The 23,826-nt window shown below is 35.9% G+C and overlaps 1 protein-coding gene across 2 annotated transcripts in view; it reads right to left on the bottom strand.

Annotated features, from left to right (window-relative positions):
- Window positions 1-23,826, bottom strand: part of atrn (attractin) — a 300,415-nt gene that overhangs the window by 191,332 nt on the left and 85,257 nt on the right. For both annotated transcript variants that reach the window (XM_028801455.2, XM_028801456.2), the window contains exons 5-8: window positions 12,354-12,556; window positions 5,839-6,007; window positions 4,491-4,581; window positions 3,881-4,124 (exon numbers count right to left, since the gene is read on the bottom strand). In XM_028801455.2, coding sequence (XP_028657288.2) covers window positions 3,881-4,124; window positions 4,491-4,581; window positions 5,839-6,007; window positions 12,354-12,556 — 707 coding nt within the window. The remainder of the gene's footprint in view (window positions 1-3,880; window positions 4,125-4,490; window positions 4,582-5,838; window positions 6,008-12,353; window positions 12,557-23,826) is intronic.

The raw sequence follows: 23,826 nt of genomic DNA, 5'->3' as shown, positions 1-23,826 counted from the left end.
TTATACCATAAAAATTGTTGAATTTAAGTCGAGGGATATTATGCTGTAACTATACAGTATAATGCACTAGTAAGACCACATCGGGAGTATTGTGTGCTATTCTGGTCACCACGGTACAAGAAAGACATAGCAGCACTTAAAGCTGTGCAGAGGACAGCAACCAAGTGCTTCCCTGGACTTAAGGACATGTCCTTCTCTGACAGACTCAAAAAATTAAACTTTAGTCCTGAACAGAGGCGCCTGCGTGGGGGCCTAATCCAGGTATTTAAAGTCTTCAAAGGCATTGATAAAGTAGATCCAGCAACACTTTCTCAGCTTAAGTGTGAATCACATACTTGAGGAAATCAGTAGAAATTAAGGGGAAGTGCATTTAAAACTGAAGCCAGGAAGCACTCTTTATACAAAATGTTGTGGGACTCTGGAACAAACTACTGAGACATGTAGTTGAAGCAGAAACTCAACAACCTCCCAGAAGAATCTGGATGAGACACTGAGACAGCTTAGCTATTAGCTAAACACACAGGGCTTGATGGACTGAATAGTCTCCTCTTGTTTGTCAAATTTCTTATGTTCTTTCATAATAAATAAATGGTTCTCTGATTACATGTTTGAGACTGATATGAAACAAACATACAGGATGTAGTACTGGCTGCATCCTAGCTTGATCTGTTCTCTTCATTGCAACACAATTTATATAATCAAATTTTATAACAAATACAACACAGTAAATCACACAATGGTTTGCACTAATATCACCACTTTTGCTGAATCCATTTCTGTAATTAGAATTTCTACACCATAAAGTGTTTCTGCAAAATAACAGTCGTTAAAAGTGATGGTTAAGAAAGAAAAAAAAAAAAGATTTTTAAAAATAAATGCTCATTTGAAACATATTTTGAACTGAAAAATTGCAGTCTTCCTCATTATTAATGTTGGCTGAGGTGGAAACAACCCAAAATCAAGTATTTGCTAAATGGTCATTCCATGCCAAATCAACCAATGCCTCATACACTTCAGACTAAAAAAAAAAAAAAATTTGGGAAAAAATTACGAGGTGTGCCCATGTTAGTAAGGAAACACCCTGTAAAGGTTTTGATCCAAGATCAATACTTTAAGATGTGGCCAGTTTACCAATTTTGGAGGGCTAGCGTTGACAATTTTTGTCCAGCATCATTTTTTTCATCAAATTTCATAAGTCCATAGCTCAAAAACTAAACCACTGAGCACGGTCAGACTTTGCAGGCTGGTACATTATTTGGTATAATACGCAACAGAATGAAAACATTTGGTCCACATGACCCTGCATGGTCAAACCAGCCCTGTTGAAATTGAACAAAATTTAATTTGAGTTTTTGGCTTGGCTACACTTAGGCCTCAGAAACACATATTTGTTACCAGCACAGACTTCTGATTTTTTTCCTCTTATTCAGATAACTATATAGGCTTTCTGAAAAAGCAATAAAAAGAAAAGTAGCCGCATCAGGGTTGGAACAGCAGACCACTAAAATCCAAAAAAAACTTTCTGGATTTCATTTTCAGAGCACCTTAACGGCATGTGGGAAAGTGTAGATAATTTTAAAAAATTGTTTCATTTATTCTACATTGTCCCTTCTTACTCAAAGCACAAACCTTACTTTTCTTATGCAAATCTTTTGTGTTTATTTTCCATCCTAAACATAGGATGAATCTGCCATGTGTCAATAATGGTGATCATTTAGTTTTCAATTAGTAAGTTTTTAAAATATCCTGCCCTCTCACAATCACACTCCAGTGTCCTATTGGAGGCTATGTTGGGTCCAATGGCCACCTAGAGAGGATATTTGTTGGGTGCCACTACAGTGTGTCATTGCAATGCTTAGTGCACCTGCAACAGTCAGTGAGAGGCAATACCATCTTGATCTCAAAGACAAAGATGCCCTACACTCTGCACTTCGATTGAAACAGAAATGAAATGGGTCACATTCCTGCTGCTGCAAAACCAAGATTTTAGCTTTTCATTATAACTAATGTTGTATTTAATGATACTATCAAGCAGCTGTTGTTCATGTATGATACTTAATGTGATTTTTGTGATTTATTTTTTCCATTAATCCTATACCCAAGTTAGTGATAAAGAACTTGAGCATTATCATTACTAACAAATAATGAATTTAACCCATGTTTAGAATGTAAAATAAAAATGAAAGATTCACATAAGAAAAAGTAAGACTTGTTCTTTGAGGAAGAAGGGACCACATAGGACGCAGGAATAATAATTTTAGAAATATCTAGACATTCCCACAGTGCATTAAGCTGGTCTGAAAAAGTAAACTCAAAATGATTTTTTCACATTTGAGAGTTCTGCTGGTGAAACCCTGATGCAGTTTGTTTATATGAAGAGCCTTGTGTAGATACCTAAACAAGGAAAAAAATTTCAGCAGGCTGCATCAATTACGAGTATGCTTTCTGAAAGCCTAAACATAGCAAAGCCAAAGATGCAAAATATTTTTTTTCCATTTTTTAAGGTCTGCTCTTACCAATTGTTGTCATCTGGACACCTCTGCTTGATTGATTTTGTTATGTACTATACTTATAAACGTTCCAGTATGCAAAATTTGAGTGTGCTATGTGGTTTAGCTCTTGAGATATAGTCTTGCTTGGGGTTGAGAGAGAGAGAGAGGCTATATCTTGGGAAGTATTGATTTTACATAAAAAAAATAAATTTAAGAGAGTCTCTCCTGGATAACATGGGTAACACCTGGTATTTTGTTCAGAATTTTTTGTGACTGAAGTGCGTGGGATTTCTGGACTTAAAAAAAAAATGTATAGGGTCATAGCATGTTATCTCTTTTGATTCATTTAGAATAGCCAGGAATTTGTGTTAAAAAGATGCCCTTTAATTGACCAGAAAAGAGAAAGTTGTTGTTTAAATGTTCTTTACAAAAAATAAAAATGGTTGAGTTTATTCACCCGTTGTCTTGATCCAGTAACAGGTAAGGAAACGGTAGAATAAAAAAACACCCTTGTGGGATGTAAAAAATACCAAGTGACTACTTTTTGTAAGCAATAAAACTGTATGTGTAATTTATAGCCTTTTCATGTCTAATTTTAAAAATATATGATGCTTTTCTCTAAAATAATGCCATTTTAAACCAACATGTTTCAACAACTGCATGTGACTGAGCAATTCTGTTACCAGATTTGAATTCAGCACCCTCAGATCTATAAAGAATATCTAAAAAAAAATTATTATTTTTTTTGCAACCCAGTATAATTTAGCACCGATAAAGCAAGAGGCATCAATTTTACAGCTTGCAGCAGAGTAGCTTTAGTAGACCTCAGAGTCTCAACCCTGAAGAGACTCATCATACACAGCAGATGGCACTACAGTATTAAGATTCACTATACATGCTCAGGACTAGACACACAATGAATTAAAAATAAGGGTTTTCAAGAGTGTATTTTGTTGTGTTTCCTGTATAAAACGTTTTCTAGTGCAAATCCATTACAGTCTAAGCACAAAAGATAGCAAACATTATTTTTCTTATTTTTTTTTAAAAGCCTTTTTCATAGACTATTGATAATGCAAGTAAACCATTATTTAAGAAAGTTGTATATTAAAAATTTTGAGGGCAAAATAAAAATATTTTCTAATCACTTCACAAATAAAAGTTACTGTTCAGAAGAAGCAAAACAACTGACAAATGGCTGAGGATATTAAAAAAATGACTATGCTTTTTTTTTTATAAAAAAAAAAAAACACCTGTTTTAGACAAATTAGTTCAAATCAACACATGCTGCTAAAAATGTCTTTAAAATTAGACTGTGGGACATTATAACAGTAAATGCACACATATTATATCTTTTGTACATCAGTGCAATACTTAACCTGTGTACTCACCAAGGTTATACTCTTGTACTTTGCTAATATAGCCATATAGTGGGCAGTGACCAAAAATGACAAGCATGACCACACTCTCATCAAGTAGCCTGATAATGTGCGCAGAATGCCCTACAACAGCATACTGCTCCTTAGCCTTTGGGTTCACAAGCACCCAGGACTGGTTCTGAATATAAAACACCCACAGCTGGTTTGTCACATTCCCTGTAGAGTCAATCTTACCACCATACATATAGATTTTGTCCTGAGGGGACATAAGAAGAGTCAAGTTACATAAGAAAGTAACATCAATAACAGAAATTAAACTTTTTCATTAGTAATACTGATAAACTAATATTGCCTATTAAGCAGACTGTTGTTTAGTAGTATGGTTTCAATAGGAAGGTCTTAAAGATGTCTAAACTAAGGAGAAACAACACATTAGGTCATTAACTTTAAACAAATAATTGTTCCTTGGCAGATTTTAATGCACTCTTGCTTGAATCAGCAGGTTACTGTTTCAATAGTAAGCAATTAGATCATACAGCATATGACAGTAAGGTCATGAAGAACAAGAGTTAAGTTTTACCCTGTTTTGTAAGAAGCCATATTTTAAATTTGTGTTTCATACCTTGAACAATGCTAAAGAGTGTCCATATCTGCCAATCTCAGAGTCTACAGACTGATTTAGAGGCAGCCACTCTTCAGAAACCAGATCATACCTGGGTAAGGAGCAGAGAGCACAACAAATAGCAGTTGGATAAAGCAACCTGAGAAATTATCTATTTTTATCAGGACAAAGAAGAATGGAGACAAAATATTAACAGGCAAACCTCCTGTCACACAAATGTGATTAATTTAGCACAGTATAAAGATATTAAGTCTTACGCATCTGTGCTTAAGTGACATTTAGTGAAGACTAAGCAAACCTATAAAATCTTAAAAGGTCAGCAGTGAAATGGCTACACAGGTTTACAGCCAGGTAACAAGGTGCATTATTCAAAGAATTGTCTAATAATGCAGTATATACAGGTAGTATTTTTTTGTGCATTGAATTAAGGAAGACAATTTAAGCAACTCATATCAAGCTTTTTGAAAAACTAGAGAAAACTATATTTATTTAGATATTAAAAAGACTGCAGTGGTGAGCTGACTGCCAGATCAGTAATGGCTGCAAGCAAATATTATCACTGAATACACTTTTTACTTGATAATAAAAGTGGGCAACTTTAGGATTGTACAAAAAGGCAGAAATGTGCAGCAAATACACTGTTAGATGCTCTCTTTTATATTTTTAAGAATGGAGCGTATTTCATGAGCTCTCTTAATTGGTCCTCTTTCACTACAAGGTGTATGCGTTCCCTACTTGCTGGTATCTACTATTAAAAAAGTCCCCAAATGGATAGTTTAACTTAACCAGTTAGCCATTTTATTATGTGGTACAGTAGTGAATAACCAATAAAGCATAATGCTTAAGTATTTCAGCTTAAGTTTTGTATCTCTGTGGAAGATGCATGACTAAAGAAAAAAGCAGTATTTCTCATAGTGAAGAAGTTTACAGTATTTGTATAGGTCGTAGGAGCTTGTTGTATAGAGAAAAGAAAGCATGCCTTTGCATCCGAGTTTTATAAAGAACAATACTATACTATTCCGGATTATAGTAACTTCAGAAAATCTGCCACAGGACTCAGGGCATTTTACTGAAGAAAAAAAAAAAATCAAACAATTCAACAACATATCCAACATCAAACAAAGATGTACTTTATAAATATTAAACTGAAGTTTAAAATAAATAGTTTGGTAACTGCATAAGGTTTTAAACAATTAATTACATTGAGAAAAATAATGAATTAAAATTGTTTTCATATGACTGTCTGCATGAAATCCATTAAAAGTAAACAATAATCAATTATTAAAAATGGTTAAATGAAATTAGAAACAACAACTCTAGAAAAGCAGGGCTTAAGAATTATACTCACGCTTTAACCATCTTGTAGTCTGAATAATTGAACACATAACCTCCAATCACCCACATGATGTTGTTGTTCACCACTGCTTTATGTGAGGCACGTGCTAGGCTCTGAACAGGATATTCCTCTCTGGTCCAGAATGACTGGTTAGCGGGCATGGGAATGGAACAATCGGGACCTTTCAAAACAACATACACCACATTCATTGACATCACTTTTAATAATAAATAATAATAATTCTTTGCATTTATATAGTGCTTTTCTCACTACTCAAAGCGCTTAGCAATTGCAGGTTAAGGGTCTTGCTCAAGGGCCCAACAGAGCAGAGTCCCTTTTGGCATTTTACGGGATTCGAACCGGCAACCTTCCGATTGCCAGTGCAGATCCCTAGAAACCTAAAAACACAAAGTACTGCCAAGTAATTAAACTGAATTTATATCAATTCATTTTAAGAAAAACAGCTTAAACACAAAAAAGAAGACACACAAAGTTATGACACAAATTGCATAGAACTCATTTCATAAAATAACAGTGTAGGTACTAAATAAGCAACAAACAAACAGAAGAAAATTCATACTATAAAGCTTATTAGTCAAATGTTTCATTTTATTGTGTTAAATGAGGCTGTCCTTCAATGCAACTCCCTGACAAAGGCAGCCACTTCCTGTTTTGATAGAATAACTACAAACATTTATGTGGTCAGTTTGTTTATATGTTGAAGTGTAGGGGATAAAAAGTATAATAAATTCTGTCTTCCACAACTAAGATGTTTAGGGCCTACTGCAGTTATATTCAGATAGGGTCTGAACTAGTTCAATTCTCAGTATCCAACAAAAACCACTATTAAAATATTATTCACTGTAACAATATTTAGTTAATTTAAAGGTAAATCAACCTATGGAGATAATCTGTTGGAATCATAGGATTACCAGGCAGCCATGGTAGGTATAGAAAGAAAAAAAACTTCCATAAATGTATTCATCAATGAATTTAAGGTAGGCAGACAACGAGTCCGTTCATTTGTTCTCTGCATGTACCATTTCTATTTCAGTAGAATTATTAAGATTACAGTTTAGTATGCAGTTACTTAAGAGTTCTATTTAGCTGAGGATGATCTGGGAATGATCGCTGCAACTCCAATATAAGATAGCTAATAACTTACTTCACTAAGGTGAGGAGAAAAAATATTTGCAACATATTTGTCAACCACTTAGTTTTAATAAACTTTTTTGTTATCTTAGTATATGGCAAGATAAAAAAATATTCTTTTTTTTTTTAGGTTGTTTACCACAGCTGAAGACAATCTACAGAAATGAGCATATCGTTTCTCAGGTTTGAGAGTATTCAAATACTGCAGGCACCAAAAGGAAGGTAATATGCAACAAAAGGTTCTCTGCATCGACTGTACTGATGCTGATTCCTCTACACATTCTTCTGGCATGGTCAGTCTGTCTTATAAATGAGGAGACACACTTTTACTTCCTTGTAATTGTGTCACATATCGACTCGTGATGTATTTTAGAAAGCATTATTGTTAGCTTTGTAAAATACCTTATAAAAGTTTGCTTTGTGATGGAAGCTATAAAAAAGAGTGACTGATTTGGACTGGTTCTGTTACAGAATAATGGTGTATTCTACTGTGGATATCAATGTGAGATTTTGTAGTAGATCTGGCCATTTTGTAGCTTTTATCACATAGATTCCAGTATCTAGGGAAATTCCTGGGAATCTGTTCTGTGTATGTCTTTGTTCCAAAACACTGTCTCACCCATCTAGGTTTATGAGGAAGTCAAAACCTGGGAAATCAAAAAAAGGAGATATTTACATTGTCCAGTGGTAAGCCCGATAATAGTACAACTTTCACAATTGTGGCACCAGTTTGGCAGACACAAAATAAAACCCTCCTTCAAATCCTAGCCCAACCAAATCCAGAATCGTATATGAAGTTAGCAAAAGTTTCAGCAATAGAAATGCCTGAGTGGTCTGGGGAGAGAGTGACAACACATACGGCCCTGCAAGGAATAAGTAAAAGTATGAACACTGTAAAAGAGGTGATTATCTGCCAATCCACCTAGCTTGGTAGCAGACTTAACCAACTTGTTACTTATACTGCTAACCAAATCATTTATATATAAAGATATACATATTGTGGAGGACGGCCGGGACGCCCCTTTGTCACTAGATTCGGTGAAGCAGCCATGGGAGCTATGCTACGTCCCTCAGAACCTTTGTTGGCAGCCCCCCGGGTTGCGTCGGGGCCACTTTCGTAGAACACCAGAGCTCATCTTGGTTGGGCTCCGTGGCCTCCGCCAGGTGAAGCTGCATAGAGCTGCACGGCTTAACGAGCCCGTCTGGGCAGGATCGCAGCCAGACCCGGAAGTGCAGCCAGAACTAGGTCAACGAGCACCTGCAGCACTTCCGGGTGGGCTATAAGAGGAGCCTGCACCCAGTACTCAGGGCGCCAGAGTCGGGAGGACGACGACGAAGCTGCCCTGGGAGATGTGGAAGACAAAGAGTGTGATTTGGGGTGATTCTTCTTTGTGTGTGTTTTGAGGACTGTGTTGTGCCTGTGGGGTTCACGGGGAAGACGTGCCCCACAGGTGAAGAAACTAAAAGTTCTTTATGTTTATTTTACACGTGCCTCCGTTGTCAGTCTGTGTCAGGTTGGCGCCAACCAAGCGCCAATATTACAATACTAGCCGATACCCGCCATAGCATACGGCGGTGTAAGAATAGGAACGGAAAACGGTGAGAAAGGAATTCAGAAATCAAGAAGAAATAAATACTTCTTGAAAGACGCAGTGTGCATGTAGAATTTCCGGCCAAGCAGGATTACATGTGAAAGTGATAAATAAATCAGGCTTTCCGAATTTACGTACTATGGCCATGGCATCCTGATAGTTTTGTTGCATGTATCTTGGACTTCCTGGAAATGTGGATGGTAATATGATCATTTTGCCTACATGAACGTTGTTATTTTCAGCGTTTGCTTGCAGTGCGTCTGATAGTTCAACGCGCAGATCTTGTTGATGTAATCTGAGATAGCTGAGACGCGTGCCAGCCAATGTCACGTAAGGGAATAAAAGTGGGTAAACCATAGGATCGCAATTCGCATTGAGCGTGGAAATCTGTTTACAGGAGTTGCCTATGGGATAGATGCAAATGTCCCTTTGGCAGGCATTTCACCATCTTCTCTGATGAAAATCGCTGCAACATCGGTGTGACATGTCGGGGCACTGTATCGTCGTAAATGCTGCTTAAGGGTTTCCTTGAAAACCACTCGTACAGATGCTGTTGGATTGGACTGAGTGATTTCATGCATGTGTTTGTATGATTTAGCGAAGAGGTTGATGGTTCTGTGCATGGAATCTAGCTGGAGAAGTACATTTTTGCTGCATGGAGAATTTACTTTATTTTGTAAGCGTACTTTAGTAGCTTGTGCTGTGTCAAAAACATATCTGTGTCAACTGTCCATATCCTGGAGAGGTAGAAGTGTTAGCGTATAGTGGAGAGATTTGGTGATAAATTTGCCCATGTATTTTAAAGCAGTATGGTCTTTGGCCAGGAGGTTGAGTTATCTGTGCACCCATGGAAGCAAACGCTAGAGAAGAGTTGTATTCTCGAATGTGTTCACGATAATTTTTAGCTTCTGGTGTCTGCTGTGTAAGAAGCTGTGGCAAAGACACAGGTGGCTCCTGCAAGGGTGGTAAAGCTACTTTACCACTGTGGCAGCACCTCGAGTACTTGTTGGATGTATTACACTCAGCAGGCCAGTAGAGTGCATGAGATGGAAGACGACGAATAGGAATCGATAAATGCCGTGTCGGCTGCATGTGGGCGGGACCGATTTTGAAGTGGAAGCAGGACGAACCAGAAGAGAAATATATATAAGAGATATATTAAAAATACCAGCAGCCCAAGCAGTGACACCTGTTGGACACCACTCTTAATATCAGCCCATGCTGATAGGGTTCCTCACTCCATAACCCTCTGTCTCCTGTGTCTGAGCCAATATTATATACATAGACAAACAAATCCTTATAAGCTAAAAATAACACTTATAAGTTAAAAAAACAAGTGAATAAAAGTGTCTTTTTAGTAAAAGCTTAAAACTACAGTATAATGTGGACGCCAGCCTTCCTGCACTGTTTAGGACTGGCTACCACAAAGGCACGATCGCCTTTGGGACATTAAGCAATAGCTGTTTGAAGACCTCAGTCGCCTGACTGATGAATATGGCTTAAGACGATCAGCTAAGTAAGGTGACCCATGTAAGGCTTTAAACACAAACACTGTAGTACTAGGGTGTTGTACCGTGTTAGCCATTATGAATGTAGAGAAAAGCCAAGCAAAATGACACCTTTTATTGGCTAACTAGAAAGATTACAATATGCAAGCTTTCGAGGCAACTCAGGCCCCTTCTTCAGGCAAGATGTAATGTAAATAAAGGATTACATCTTGCCTGAAGAAGGGGCCTGAGTTGCCTCGAAAGCTTGCATATTGTAATCTTTCTAGTTAGCCAATAAAAGGTGTCATTTTGCTTGGCTTTTCTCAACACAAACACTAAAATCTTAAAATTCACCCAATAACTAATAGGAAGTCAATGATGAGAGGCCAAATCTGGAACAATGTGAACCTTTTTTGCTGCTGATCAAAACTCTAGCAGCTGCATTCTGCACCAGTTGCCAATGAGACAGTGTCCTATGGGATACCCCAACATACAAGGTATTACAATAATCCAAACAAGACGTGACAAAAGAATGGATGAGTTTTATATGTCATTAAATGACAAAAACAACTTAAAACCTGCTTTTTACCACAGAATTGATCTGTTTGTCAAATTTAAAATCTGAATCCAAAAATCAACCTGTGACCACTAGCACATGGCTTTAAATACTGGACAAGTGGATCCAATGTGCTAGCTAGTGGGGCTGACCAAACAGAATGAGTTTGGTTTTTGACTCATTTAACAGCAAGAAGTTTAGTGCCATCCAGTGTTTTGTATTGTCTAAGTAATTAAAAAGCTTTGTCACTGACTCCATTTCACCCAGTTGCAAAGGAAAGTATATTTTATGTTATAATTTTGAAATGACGTGAACAATGAATCTTTAAGCTATGTTGAAAACATATCAAGAAGTAGTGAATATCACATTTTGGGTCAAAATAACCACAAATTTTAAGTCTATACTGCTCTACCCTAGATTACAATGTTGACCGCCAGCCATTTAACTCTGGACGAGTCTCATTCTGTCCATAATGTTTCTCTTCTTAGTGCCGAGGAGAAATGCTCCAGTGACACACACCACTTGAAAGTACAAACAGAGTTTAAAAAAGTAGAACTTCAGAGGATAAAGGATTTTTAAAAAAATGCAGATCTCCACCAAGGGTCCATTACAAAATTTTATGATAAACCTGCCTAAAAACAATAACGGATGACAGTGAAGGAACGCAGTAGAAAGCTCCAGAAAAAGAAACATTTGTGGCAAAAGGTTAAATCAAAGTTGAAAGAAAACAAAGATAGATCCCAGAAAAAACTGTAATCCCTAACTTATGAAGGCTACAAAGCTACAATAAAACTAGATACAATAGCTGCTCTAACAACGACACTGTGATCATGTAACTTGCTATATCAAATGAATGCACATGGAAAAAAACATTTTATCATATTAAAGTGGCACCTTAATGTAGGTCAGACTTTTGAATCTGGCTCTCCAGAAGTACTTCTCAGCACTATTTAAAACTATAATGTAAATGATATTAATTCAATGGCACACACATTAGGAACGTAAATGCTTTGCAAATTATGTAATATTCATGAGGAAGAATGTCACCTGCAAAATTATTTTGTGGTTATTTAAACTTTATGGGTAAAACTGGAGATCTAATGAAAATCTTCAAAATGAAAAATTATGGTGATGAACTTAATTCCACTATGGACTCTTTCAAGATTTTCTTTTATCTTAAGAAGCTAAGCCACTAACAAAGCAAACTCACTCTGAAAACACTGATGAAATGGCTACTTCCTTTGGATCAAAACACTTCACAAAAATCCTAATCTCCATAAATGGCACCTATTTTCAGGAATTCAAAATTAAGCTATCCGTGCTAATATTATGTAAGAATGTGTTATGGCAGCATGAGTTCTAAATGGTAATACAGGAGGAAAAGAATCCTTTTGGATTTCTGAACAATACAGAAGAGTAGTTTGTATGGCTTTCTTACTTTTTTCTAATATGATCACACAACAAAAAGGCATTTCTGAGGCATTCATAATACAATGAATTTTGAGGTAACAAAGAATTGCTTCACCCTGAGATAGAATGACGTTGATTTCTGCCTTATGTAGTGTTCTCCATATAGGCTTCAGCCCACTGATGCTGAATTGAACAGATTAAGCAGGTTTGCAAAGATTGTGGGATTTCTTACTTAAGTGCTCCATGAAATTGCAAAAAACTGCTTCGTTCAGGATGAAACAAAAGCAAAGACTAGCATATTTGCATTATTCAAGATCGTCAGTCTCTTACCTTGCCACCCACTATTGCAAAGGCAGCGTTTGCTAATGTTGGCACATATGCCTTGGTCTGGGGTGCCACAGTCCTCAATGCAGTAAGGGATGTCACAGGCTTCTCCTTTCCAGTTTTCTTTACATTGACATAAGACCTCTTTGGTCGTGTCATTCAGTAAACACAACCCTTGATCCGAACAGTTATTGGGACAAGAATTAATCCTGTAAGTGAAGTGAAGAATTAAAACACTTAGTATAAGGCAGAAAAACATCGAACAGAAAGTTATTTGTGATGATAAAAAAAAAAAAAAAATTGAATCAAGTTAATTAGCAATCCAGCACTGTGGCAACCAATGTACAGGTAGTTCTCGCTTTCAGAGCTCCCGATAAATGAGTTTATATCTTAATGAGAATTTTTTGTGTCAAAAATAAAAATCATATTTATCATAATTTTTAAGAAAATGTGCACATAGTTCAACACGTGTGACCCCAAAAACGCCATCAGAGTGAGTGGAAATGTCTCTCAGCAAAGTTAAAGGCTAAATTACATTGACGAGAAATGATAACTCAAAACGCTCTCACACCCTGCCACCCTCATGTGGTGCACCATGACCGCACTTGTTCAAAGTTCATAGTACTGCATGCCATTTCATTATCAGAAAGTGAACATTAAAAGCTATTTTGACTGCCTTCCTTTGATGTTCGCTTGTCTTTTCTTTAGAATTTTTGACACTTTTTTTTCAACATGCCAAAAAGACGCAAAGACTCGCTTACCAAGACTTCAAACAAGTAACAAAGTACAGCCATAACTTTGGAGCAAAAGTATGAAATTATAAGGTAACACCTAGCCAGAAATACCGTTAAAAGCATTTGTGATAGATACTGTGAGTTCTTCAACTATCTGTACAATTTTGAAAGAGAAATATTTGACTGGAGTTAAGAATGCATACTCCATGCAATCTATGTCACTATAAACAAAAGAGGATAGCATAATTCCCAAAATGCAGAAGATTTTAACACCATGGGTTAGCGATTAGATGCAAAGGTTAAACATACTTGTTATCTATGCCACGATTTGAACTAAAAGCATTGTCAATTTTTGTGATGCTCAAGGACAAAAAAAAAAAAAGAGGACTACAAAGAAACTTTTGCTCAAGCAGTGGAATGGTTTGAGCACAAAAAGAAGGGAGCAAGGTGGCATAATATTACTGTACGTTACAAGGTGAAGCTACCAGTACAAGTAACGAAGCAGCAAAATTTTTTCCACAAAAATTAGAACAGATAATTGAAGAAGAAAATGACATGCACTCTCAAATCTTCAATTTGAATGAGATGAGATTATTTTGGAAAAAAAAATTCTATCAAGCAGCTCTATTGCAAGAATTGTCGATGTCTGGATTTAAAGCTACAAAAGATCACCTAACTTAGTGGCAACGCAAGTGTAGACTGCACACTTAAGCCACTGCTCGTTTATAGGTCAGAAAATCCATGAGCACAAAAAAAAACGTTTGGAAATCATATGGAAATTCAATAAAAAGGCTTGGGTCACTGCCTCAGTTTTCGAAGAATGGTTTTCTCATCATTTCACTCCCTAGGTAAAACAATATTGCGAAAGTAAAACAATTCCCTTCCATGTCATTTTAACTTTGGATAATGCACCCGGGCACCCACCTGCTCTGCAAAACTACCATCCAAATGTTACAATTAAGTACAACTTCACTCCTTCAGCCTATGGACCAAGGTGTTCTTGCAATTTTTAAGACACATTATTAGTGTGAAATGTTTGAAACTCTCTTCAAAACTACGGATACAGAAGGAGGTCCTACTCTTAAAGAATTTGGAAAAAATGTTCATGTTCATCATAATGAAGCATACTTGGAACAGAATTTTGGTTAAAATTATGAGCGGCATTGAGAGAAAACTTTGTCCCAACTTATTTGCTGATTTTGAAGGATTTTGAAGAACCTGAGGATATCATACAGCATGAAACTGAAGAAACTGTCCACATTGCTGAAGAGTTAAATAATAAATAGTTGCTCGAAAATCCCACACCCGACTTTACAGTCAAAGGACTCAAAGAGGCTTTTGAATACATTGAAAAAGCCATTCAAATTTTTGCTTCACAAGATCCAAATGATGACAGGAAATAGAAAAGTAATAGCAGATTTGTAAAATTCTTTTTGTTTATAAATTTGCCAAAAACAACCAAAGAAAAAAGCATTGTCTCAAACAGACAACTTTGGAAGCATTCCTGAAGAAAAAAAATGACCCATCTGCTGAAAATCAAAGTGATCAAAGTAGAATGTTACAATTTCAGAAAAAGAATCTCCAGGATTTTTTTAAATGTATGTTTAGTTTTGATGAAATATTAATTCTATGTATTTCCTTTGTTTATTTGGAAAAAAGTTATGATAAATTTTTTTTGGCTGGAACCAAAGTCATAATTTGTATAACATTTCTGTGGGATAATACCTCCCACTTTACAAGTTCCAAGTGAAAATTTAGAATAAATTGGCTCATAAAGAACTACCTTTACAAATCTCACACAGATATAGTTCTACTATCAAAGCATAATACTCAGTAGAGAGAATAATGTCACCAACTCTGCCTCACATCACGCTCAAAAATGATAAGCACTGAAGCCTTCCAAAATCCTGACTCCTAGAGCAGCGTTTCTCAACCTTTAAGTATTTGCGACCCGAGTTTTCATAACAATTTTAATCGCACCCCCCTAAGGGTTTTTTGAAAGGAGCCCACTAATACCAATTTGTTCTTTTTTAATTAATGATATATCATAGATGCATATTTTATTATACCTACTTAACTTTGATTGACATTTATCTAACTCTATATTTATTTTTCTAGTATCAGAATGTAGTTTAAGTTAATTTGTTTTGGTTTCAATAGATGTATTTTTCATATTTTCGATTCTTGTTTTCTTTTTTTCACATCTTCATGCCCCCCTTTTTGTTACTTCACACACCCCTAGGGGGGCCCACCCCACAGATTGAGAACCACTGCCCTAAAAAACAATACAGTTAGACAGCCTACTACCACCTGAGCCAAAGACAAAGCATCCAGGGTCGTCATAGGAAGTAGTTCAAAAACATTTTCAAAGGCAACCTTGGAAAAGGCTGTTTTGACATCACTAGCCAGGAAATCCTAGACACAGAACATTCTTCATTTCTCTATAATGCTGCAGGATTCACCAAGCATCGCTTGATTTTAATACAAACTGTCTTTTAAACAACAAAATATGGCAATGGAAGGAAAAAAAGATTGCTAGGAACAGCTCACAAGATTTGTGGCTGAAGGTTTAGATTCCTCAGCCATCTAACATTGACCTTATACCTTTGACAAGTGTCTTTCTTGTTTGCAATGGCTAAAGAGAGTGACAGAGTGTGTGAAACACAGAAAAAATATATATTTGTTTATAACATACCCAAAATTCATCAGATGAAATTCAATTTAAAGCATTAATGCAACAGGATTTACTGGTGTACTTAACATTATCACATTACCAAAGGAAGCAATTAGACAAGATGAGGAGGAAAGCATTGGGAGTTGGATGAGAAAAAAAAAAATTGTGTAATCCACACTCTTTATGTCCTCTTACGGAGTCTTTTATGCCAATCTAACCCCCTTAACATAGTAAATGTGAGTGGGTGCTCCTAGCAATGGAATAAAGTCCCATCAAAATTCAGTTCCTGGCTTGTTTGACATGTTGCTGTAATGCAATTTGCTTCCCAAAAACTCTGTACTGGTCTAAACAGACTCATAAAATGGATTTTTTTTTTTTTTAAGAAAAGCTTAAAGTCAATGTTTATCTTTGCAGAAAGGTACAGAGCAATTTAGACAAACATCACACAAATTACTTATAAAGGGGAAACATATTAAACTGCTCAGCTGCTGCAATAAATCTCTGGTTCAAAGAGCCATATGTCAAGAGTTATATGAACAATCATTTGTTCAGTCCAATCAAAACACTTCATTTCTTTGTAAGGGTGAGTCAAATTAAAATCAGACCACAAGAGTATACAAAATAAAATGTGTTTTTATACACTTTGTAAGCTCCAAAACATACAAAACAACCTTTGCATGAGCGGAACAGTAGTATCATGTCTATAAATATCAAATCACCTTATTTCATAAAAGCTTTTTTCTATATTTTCCAAGAACTGGAAACTAGAAAGATGCCAAAAACATCTGTAAAGTTCATGTTTCTGATGCAAAGCACCACAGTGTTTATTGTTCGGACAAATGATTTAAATCCATAATTTTTTTAAAAGTAAATGCCGATATCACACAATGCTAATGTTGTGGCAAGTGCTTAACATGCAAACTTTCACAAATGCAAGGAAATGCAAGGGAAAGCAAAGAGAGTCTTCTGCATAAATCAAAGATAATTTTTATACATTTCAAAAGTAGCAGATGACAAGCCTGGATGCATGTTAATGACATTTGTGTGGTAGCAGAACACAATCATAAAATTTGCAAAAAAAAATGGACTTTGTTTAATGTGACCTCAGTCCACTCACAACTAATTTCCAAAGCAAGCAGAGAATGCTAAAAGTCTCTTTCCTCTACACCAAACAAACACATTAGCGAAAAAACAGGTCTAAAACTGTCATAATTAGGGCCAAGTGTCACCTTCTGAATATCTACTTCAGAAAACTATCCAACTTGTGGAAATGTAAAAGCACGTCTAGTCATGAATTAATTCCCCAATTATAGCCACAGGTTAATCATAGAACTGGCAACTGTGACTTGGAATATCAATAGCTAGCACCTTCCCATGCTAAGTAACCTCAATTAACTAAAGAAAGTAAAAAAAAACAAACTGTAGTACAACGAGCTAGGCTTTAAAATTCTATAATAAGGACCCGTTAAATAAAAAAATACGAAAGATGATACAATTTTGCTTGTCTTATGGTTTATTGAAATATTAATTTACATTATACTGGCTTAATAAATACTACATTCAGACAAAGGATAACTGATAATTCTTTTTTGAAATATTTTCACAATTCTCCTGTAACTGGAGCAAAGACGCTTTGAAACTGGAAGGAGGAATCTATACCAATTATTACACATAAAAAAAAAAGGATAAAATCACCACAGATGCAACTGTACTAGAACCAAATATCTTGTTTTGCCAGAATGCATTAATAAACTATGGAAATGTGAGGCAATCCCAGATAATATAAAAAATATATTATTTGGGTATAGCATTGGTCTCCACTTGCATAACCTGGGATAAAACAATTTTAAAATTATGTTCTTGTATGCCTGTACATACCGATCAAAAAAGTGTTGCATGAGTTCTTATAAACTGTTATGATGTACAGAACCTTCCACTCCCAAAATGTTTTGCCTCATCCCAAACTAAGATGCATCACTTTATATGTAGCTGGTATTACAAAATGACTTACTAGATAAAAAAAATACTCGAAACAATAGGAAACAGAAGACAAATATTTACAGACTTCATTAACTACAGACCAACCATTTTTGCCACTGTGATGATGAGTTTTGTTTTCTGACCCCCTTCCCTCCAAAGTTTTAACATTTACCCATTTCAGTTGTTTTTTTGGAGACTCTCATTAGATACTGTTTTAAATGAGCTATTTTGTGTTTCTCCACCCAGTACCTACAGCATATGTTCTGCATGCAAATTTTCAGCCAGATAAAAAGTAGAAAGTGGCTCTAGTGTCCCAAGTACGCACAAATCAGGTCAGGTATTTTTAGGAGTAGAGCCCATCTGACTACATAAAATCATATACAAACAGAGGCCCGATAAATACATGTAAGGACAGAAGTGAGATGCAATTAACCAACTCTTAAATCCATGATGAAAAAGTTTTAGCTGCTGCTCAGCAGATTAGGCCAATGAGGAAAGACAGAAAGAACTCTATTTGCCCCTGAGGGAGATGTGGATTTTTACAGAAGCTCTTTAAATAAATGAATAACAAATAGGTAGATAAACAAGTAGACAGACGGATGGTCTGAACATACACAACAAGAACTATAAAGGAAAAAAATTAAAAAGAAAGGAAACTTCTGACTTGGCAGCCACAGTGAGGTGTTATAAAGGCATATAGCTGTTGGTATAAAGGAGACTTAGGAGCGTATCTTGACACACTTCTACTGAATAATTCTTTGGCTGAAAGCACTCAGTGTATCATAGAGAGGAAGTACAGCATTTTTCATAATGGTACTGTTTTACTTTAATTCTCTCCTTTGAAACTACTTCCAGGAGGTCCAGAGTGCATCCTGAGCTTGCCCTTTTAATCAGCTTGTTAATTCAGTGGGCCTTTCTCAAAGTGATCTTACCAGCCCAGCACACCACAGCATAAAAAAAAAAAAAAAAAAAAACAGTGGTCAACACATAGTTTCAAGTAGCAGGTGAGAAAGCTGTCACTTCCCCCATTAAAAGAATGCAGTCTCTTAAGGAAAAATAGCCTGTTCTGCCCTTTCCTATAAAGTTCTTCTGTGTTCCGAGACCAGTCCATCCTGTCATTAATGTGGACCCAAGTATTTGTAGGAGTGGATCATCTCTACATCCACTCCTTGAATAGTGCCTAGACATAGACACTCCGTACCTGAGAAGAAATGTGTTACAGTTGTCCTTCAGCATCAAGGATTTAAGCAACTGCAGATCCAAAAAAAAAAAAAATCCAGAAAGTTTCTAAAACATGGACTTGAATTTGCCATGAATCGAGCAGGACATTAAATTCATGCAAATGAAGTGTTCTGCAGACATACCCTGCTGTAGTAAACTGCATTGGAGTCTCCCGTAATGGAGAATAAAATGGCTCATACGGGAGCAACCGAAAAAAGAAATTATGAGTAAACGTACTGTATAGGTCCTATACGTCAGAAAATTGCTGGGTCACCACACTGCTCTTCAGTTAGCTAAATCTCTAGATCAAGTGGCCTAGTTATCCTAGAGATTAGTCTTGGGTATGCCAAACTGCATCCGACCCTGCAAATTGTCCTCCAACTTGCAGGGAAAACTTGGGGGGTTAGTTGCAGGATTGGCACTCCAGCCACTGTAAAAACTTCACGCAGCTCTGAAATGACAGATGGGACTCCTTTCTGCTCTCCGCAGGAGTAGCTCTGCTGCAGCCGCCCAAATGAAGGCTGCTCTCACTATGAAGGGGACAGGGGAAAGTTCTCGGTAGCCTCACCCCCATAGAGTCCAAACCGTCAGAGAACCAATGGGGCAAGGCCTGTTTCTGATCAGAACTGGTTTGGCACTGAGGCATCACATTCTACAGGGCAGCATTCAGGTCCCAATTTGAAGGTGGCCCATTCGGGTAATATAGAAGAATATATTTACGCTACTGTTGATTAACATGTATTAAGGAAGAATTATGAGCACACAAAGAGAGAAGTATACTTTATTAAGCACTAGCACTGTAAGGGTTAAACTGGAAAGGCTTATGCCTATATATTTTTTATATGTATCCGAATAAGCTAGAAACCACCAATATATTATAATCAAAGGTCAGGTATGCACAGAAGGGTGGGGACAGCAAATTCCTCTGTTCCAGACAGGGAATGTGAACTTGATGTTGGAAATATTGGTGGAAAGCACTAGACCAGTACTAAACGGGAAGAGGCCCTGTTAAGTGGATATGATGTATGGGGAAAGATGCTACACCCATTAAGCTGGGAAATACTGGTGGAACCAGTTGGAGGCAAGATGGCAGGGAATGGAATGTTGGGAGTCAGATGAAAGAGTAATTCATCAATACTTTGAACTCCTTCATAGCAGAAAAAACTAATTCATAGTTTAGAATGGTTTTTCATACTTTAGCATAATCCCAAATTTGAAGGTACCATAAAAAGCTTACATAACCATATAAAAATGCATCCACTTCATGGCACAACAAAGCCTATGGACTGTGTGCACACTTGAGGGAAAAAGGTGCAAAGTATATAATAACAATTTAAAAAAAAAAAAAAAAAAAAAAAAAAAACAGTACTTTGGAGCACTCAACAACCGGATTTCAAATACAATGCAGGCATTTTGAGAATATGAACATTGTCAAGTTACTTCAAAAGTGTGATTCTTAAGACATTTGTATACAGCTTTTATTCATTTCTTTTTTGAAAATGTTTACATTTACAAATGTAGGCTGCATTAGGAAAGAAGTTGTTTTGAGACAGCTTTTTGAAAATTATTGATTTAGAGTCAGTTCAAACACAAGATTAAGGTCAAAGTCAAACTAAATAACAGTTAGTACAAAAGGTCTGCCAAAGTTTAGTGCATACAACTCTGAGAATAAATAAAACATTAACATGAATAGGGTATAAAAATTTCACTCAACAAAAAAACAGGTATTTTAATCTGATAGCTTGTTTAGTAGTGAAATATGCAATAAAAGAAAACTCCACATAAGATGCCCATGTAAACACTATTGAAACTCCAAGAATACTACTCTTCGCACTTCTATGAGAGATTTGCTGATAAGACTGTGTACTGCTGTGTGAAACACAAGTGTACTGGTGTCTCACCAAACAAATATGACAGTTTCATACATGAAAAAGTTCATAATCTCTGCAAGATGTACTATTGCAATAAACAATGTTTTTGAAAATACTTCCTCTATGCTTCCCAATATTATGAATATAAATTTAAACAAATCCAAATACTTTTTTTTTTTATTATTATTTTTTTTTTTAGCTTTTTCTCTTTTAATCCATAAAATCTGTACCACACTACCATGCATATATGCTTTAAAAAGAGAAGCAGTTGCTACAGAGAATTTTATTTCTCAAATAGGACTATGCTAGTGTGCAACATCTGCAGTAAGTAAAGTCACATAATGAATGGGTTTTAAGCTGAATTTTACATTGTGAAATTCCGTTAAAAATTTTTTCAAATGTTTAAACACTAGAATCTCTGAAGCCTACGAAAAAAGTTGTAATCCCGGGCCACCTTAAATTCCTTCACACCTCCTCATCAGCATCTTTATCTTGGAAAGTGTAGATCAGAATTGGCAGCATGCAGCCTGCTCACTCATACTACCCACCCAGACAGCTCGGAATGAGGTCTCTCTTTGAAATACCCTTCTTTAGATTTCTTTCAGTTTTTCCAGAAAGGTTTCATGGACGTTTTTTTTTGGGTTGTCTTAAGCGTGTCCAAGCTGGTGTGCTATCAATTAACCAGGGGCTGTTAAATCCATTAAGATATTATTTGTGTTATTTTGGGCTATACAAAAATACAAGTTTTTTGTTGTTGTTGTTATTAATTCATTCTAAACATCCAACTAGTAAATGTGGTTAAACAACCATTTTTCAAATTCGGTGTAAAGAGGCTGCCACTGATACCACCTTAATTTAATATACTTTTACTTTACTAAAACCAGTGCAAAGGCAATGCTGGAGTATGGGATAACAAGGAAAATGCATTGTGGTATCCTACACTAACACTGTTTGCAAAAGGACCCATCTTGCTTAACTGAGGAATTTAATCTACCTTTCATAACTCAGTGTGAAATGGATTTGTTATAGTACCTTACATTGGAAATAAAATCCTCACTATGTCTTACTTTTTTAAACAGTTTAGAAGGTTGTTATTGTAAAATAGTTCACACTAGGTTTTTTCTTGAATTTTACTGTTAAATAATCACATTGGGCTTTTGGTATATAGCGTGAGTATGGAAAACAGTCATTTTTTTTGCTTTTTTGGAACATAGTGGTTGTACCTACATACTGTATTACTTACGTGAGAGTCTTCTTCACTGATTATGTTACCATATGCACTTTGATCATTTTAACAAATTTAACAAAAAAAAAAAAACTTTTCTACAGTTATGATACTCTATCAGTCACCACTTCATCAGAATTTTACAGTGTTTTCTCAGTCATACACTAGCCCAATATACTAAATGTGGTTAATTAAAAACAGTATTTCATTGTTTGATATACAGTAGAAATGTATATAGTGAAACTATTACATTTAAACACACAGAAGAAAATGTCTAATCCATTAAAATTAAATCATTAAATCAAAGATGCACACAAAAAATGCAAATTAAAATACACAAAGTCTTATTGAAACTGGGTAAAGATACTGTATATCCATATTAAAAAAAAATGGAGAAATTAGTGTTTTAGTTTGCAGTATGTTTTACAGACAGTATGATGTCTAGATCTTGGTGTTATAAAATGTCTATGCTAAATGTGATTGCTACTGAAATTGCTCACATGTGATATGAAGAATTATATGATGACTAAAGAACTACTTTATATTACACAGAAAGAAAAGGTAAATTCAAATTTTGGAGAACTTTTGAGGTTTTCTAAAAGAAATTGAATGTCCTTCTTTGACACAACTTAAAACTGACCAAGCAACCTTTGGAAACTACCTTAATGGAATTGTTGGCAAGATCTCAGGAGATATAGAAACCACTTTATAGACAACACCAGTGCATTCTTAATACTGGAGGAGCCAACAGATATTGCTTGTAGCAAGCAGCTCATTACTTACATAAGGTATATAATTATTAACTTGTCAAAACTCTGTGATTGTGGATGGAAAGGAACAAACAATGCAGTTTGATGAGAAGCAGAAATGTATACCAGTAGCACATTATACTGATGTAGCTGCTGTTCAGAGAGTTTGCCAACAAGGAGTTGTTTAAAAAGGAGAGAGAGAGAGAGAGAGAGAAGACAGCGTCTATATATGTATCAAGAAATAATTTAATCCTTAATTAGTAGCAGTGCATTGTGTAACTAAACGAATTGCCCTTTCTGCAAGTGGTGCAGTTAAGTCTGTAAAGAAAGTAAACAACCACCAATTTCCTTTTTTGCTCCAGTACCTCTGAAGCAATTCGCTTTATGATTTGCATCAGAAATAGGCGGGAGATTAAGAACTGAATTTTACTCAACTGCATACACTGATGTGGCTATCAATTAAAAAGTGCAGCGACAACTGTATACCAATCAATGAAAGTTAAAAGAGCTAAAACATGCAGCTGCCACGCACACGCAGGATTCTGACAAACCTAAAGTCCTTATTGCTATCATTCACTTTAAATTTCTTGCACCTGATGAAAGATAATCTGATGCATGTATTCAATCTCTCAAGGCTTTTTCAATGGAAAGCCTCATCTTCACCATAGGCCAGTCTATGGTTCAGGTTATTTGCCTACTAATACCATGGATCTTTACACTTGGCTGACTGATTTAGAGCTGAAGAAAGCTGTAGCTGTCAACAAGCCAAGTGCGAATTCAAGTCTTTATGTTAAGAAACTTGAAGAAAAAAAAAAAAAGTCAAATATGAGTGCAGAGGAAGCAGTTATAAAGTGGAAACTAATGATAAGGAGCACAGAGCAGACAGGTCAAAACTGTGGAATACCAAGAAAGGTAAATCAAAATAATGTCTATAGTTTTTTTTTAAAAAAAGTTACTGATCTGTAGGACAAAGTGGGCTTAGCCCATTCTCCTAGGCATTTTAGTGACACACAAGGCCGGATAAG

The sequence above is a fragment of the Erpetoichthys calabaricus genome, chromosome 5, assembly GCF_900747795.2.
Source record: "Erpetoichthys calabaricus chromosome 5, fErpCal1.3, whole genome shotgun sequence".
Classification (NCBI taxonomy): Eukaryota; Metazoa; Chordata; class Cladistia; order Polypteriformes; family Polypteridae; genus Erpetoichthys; species Erpetoichthys calabaricus.
Note: the sequence above shows the minus strand (reverse complement) of the source record. Positions and strands in the feature narration are given on the sequence as shown.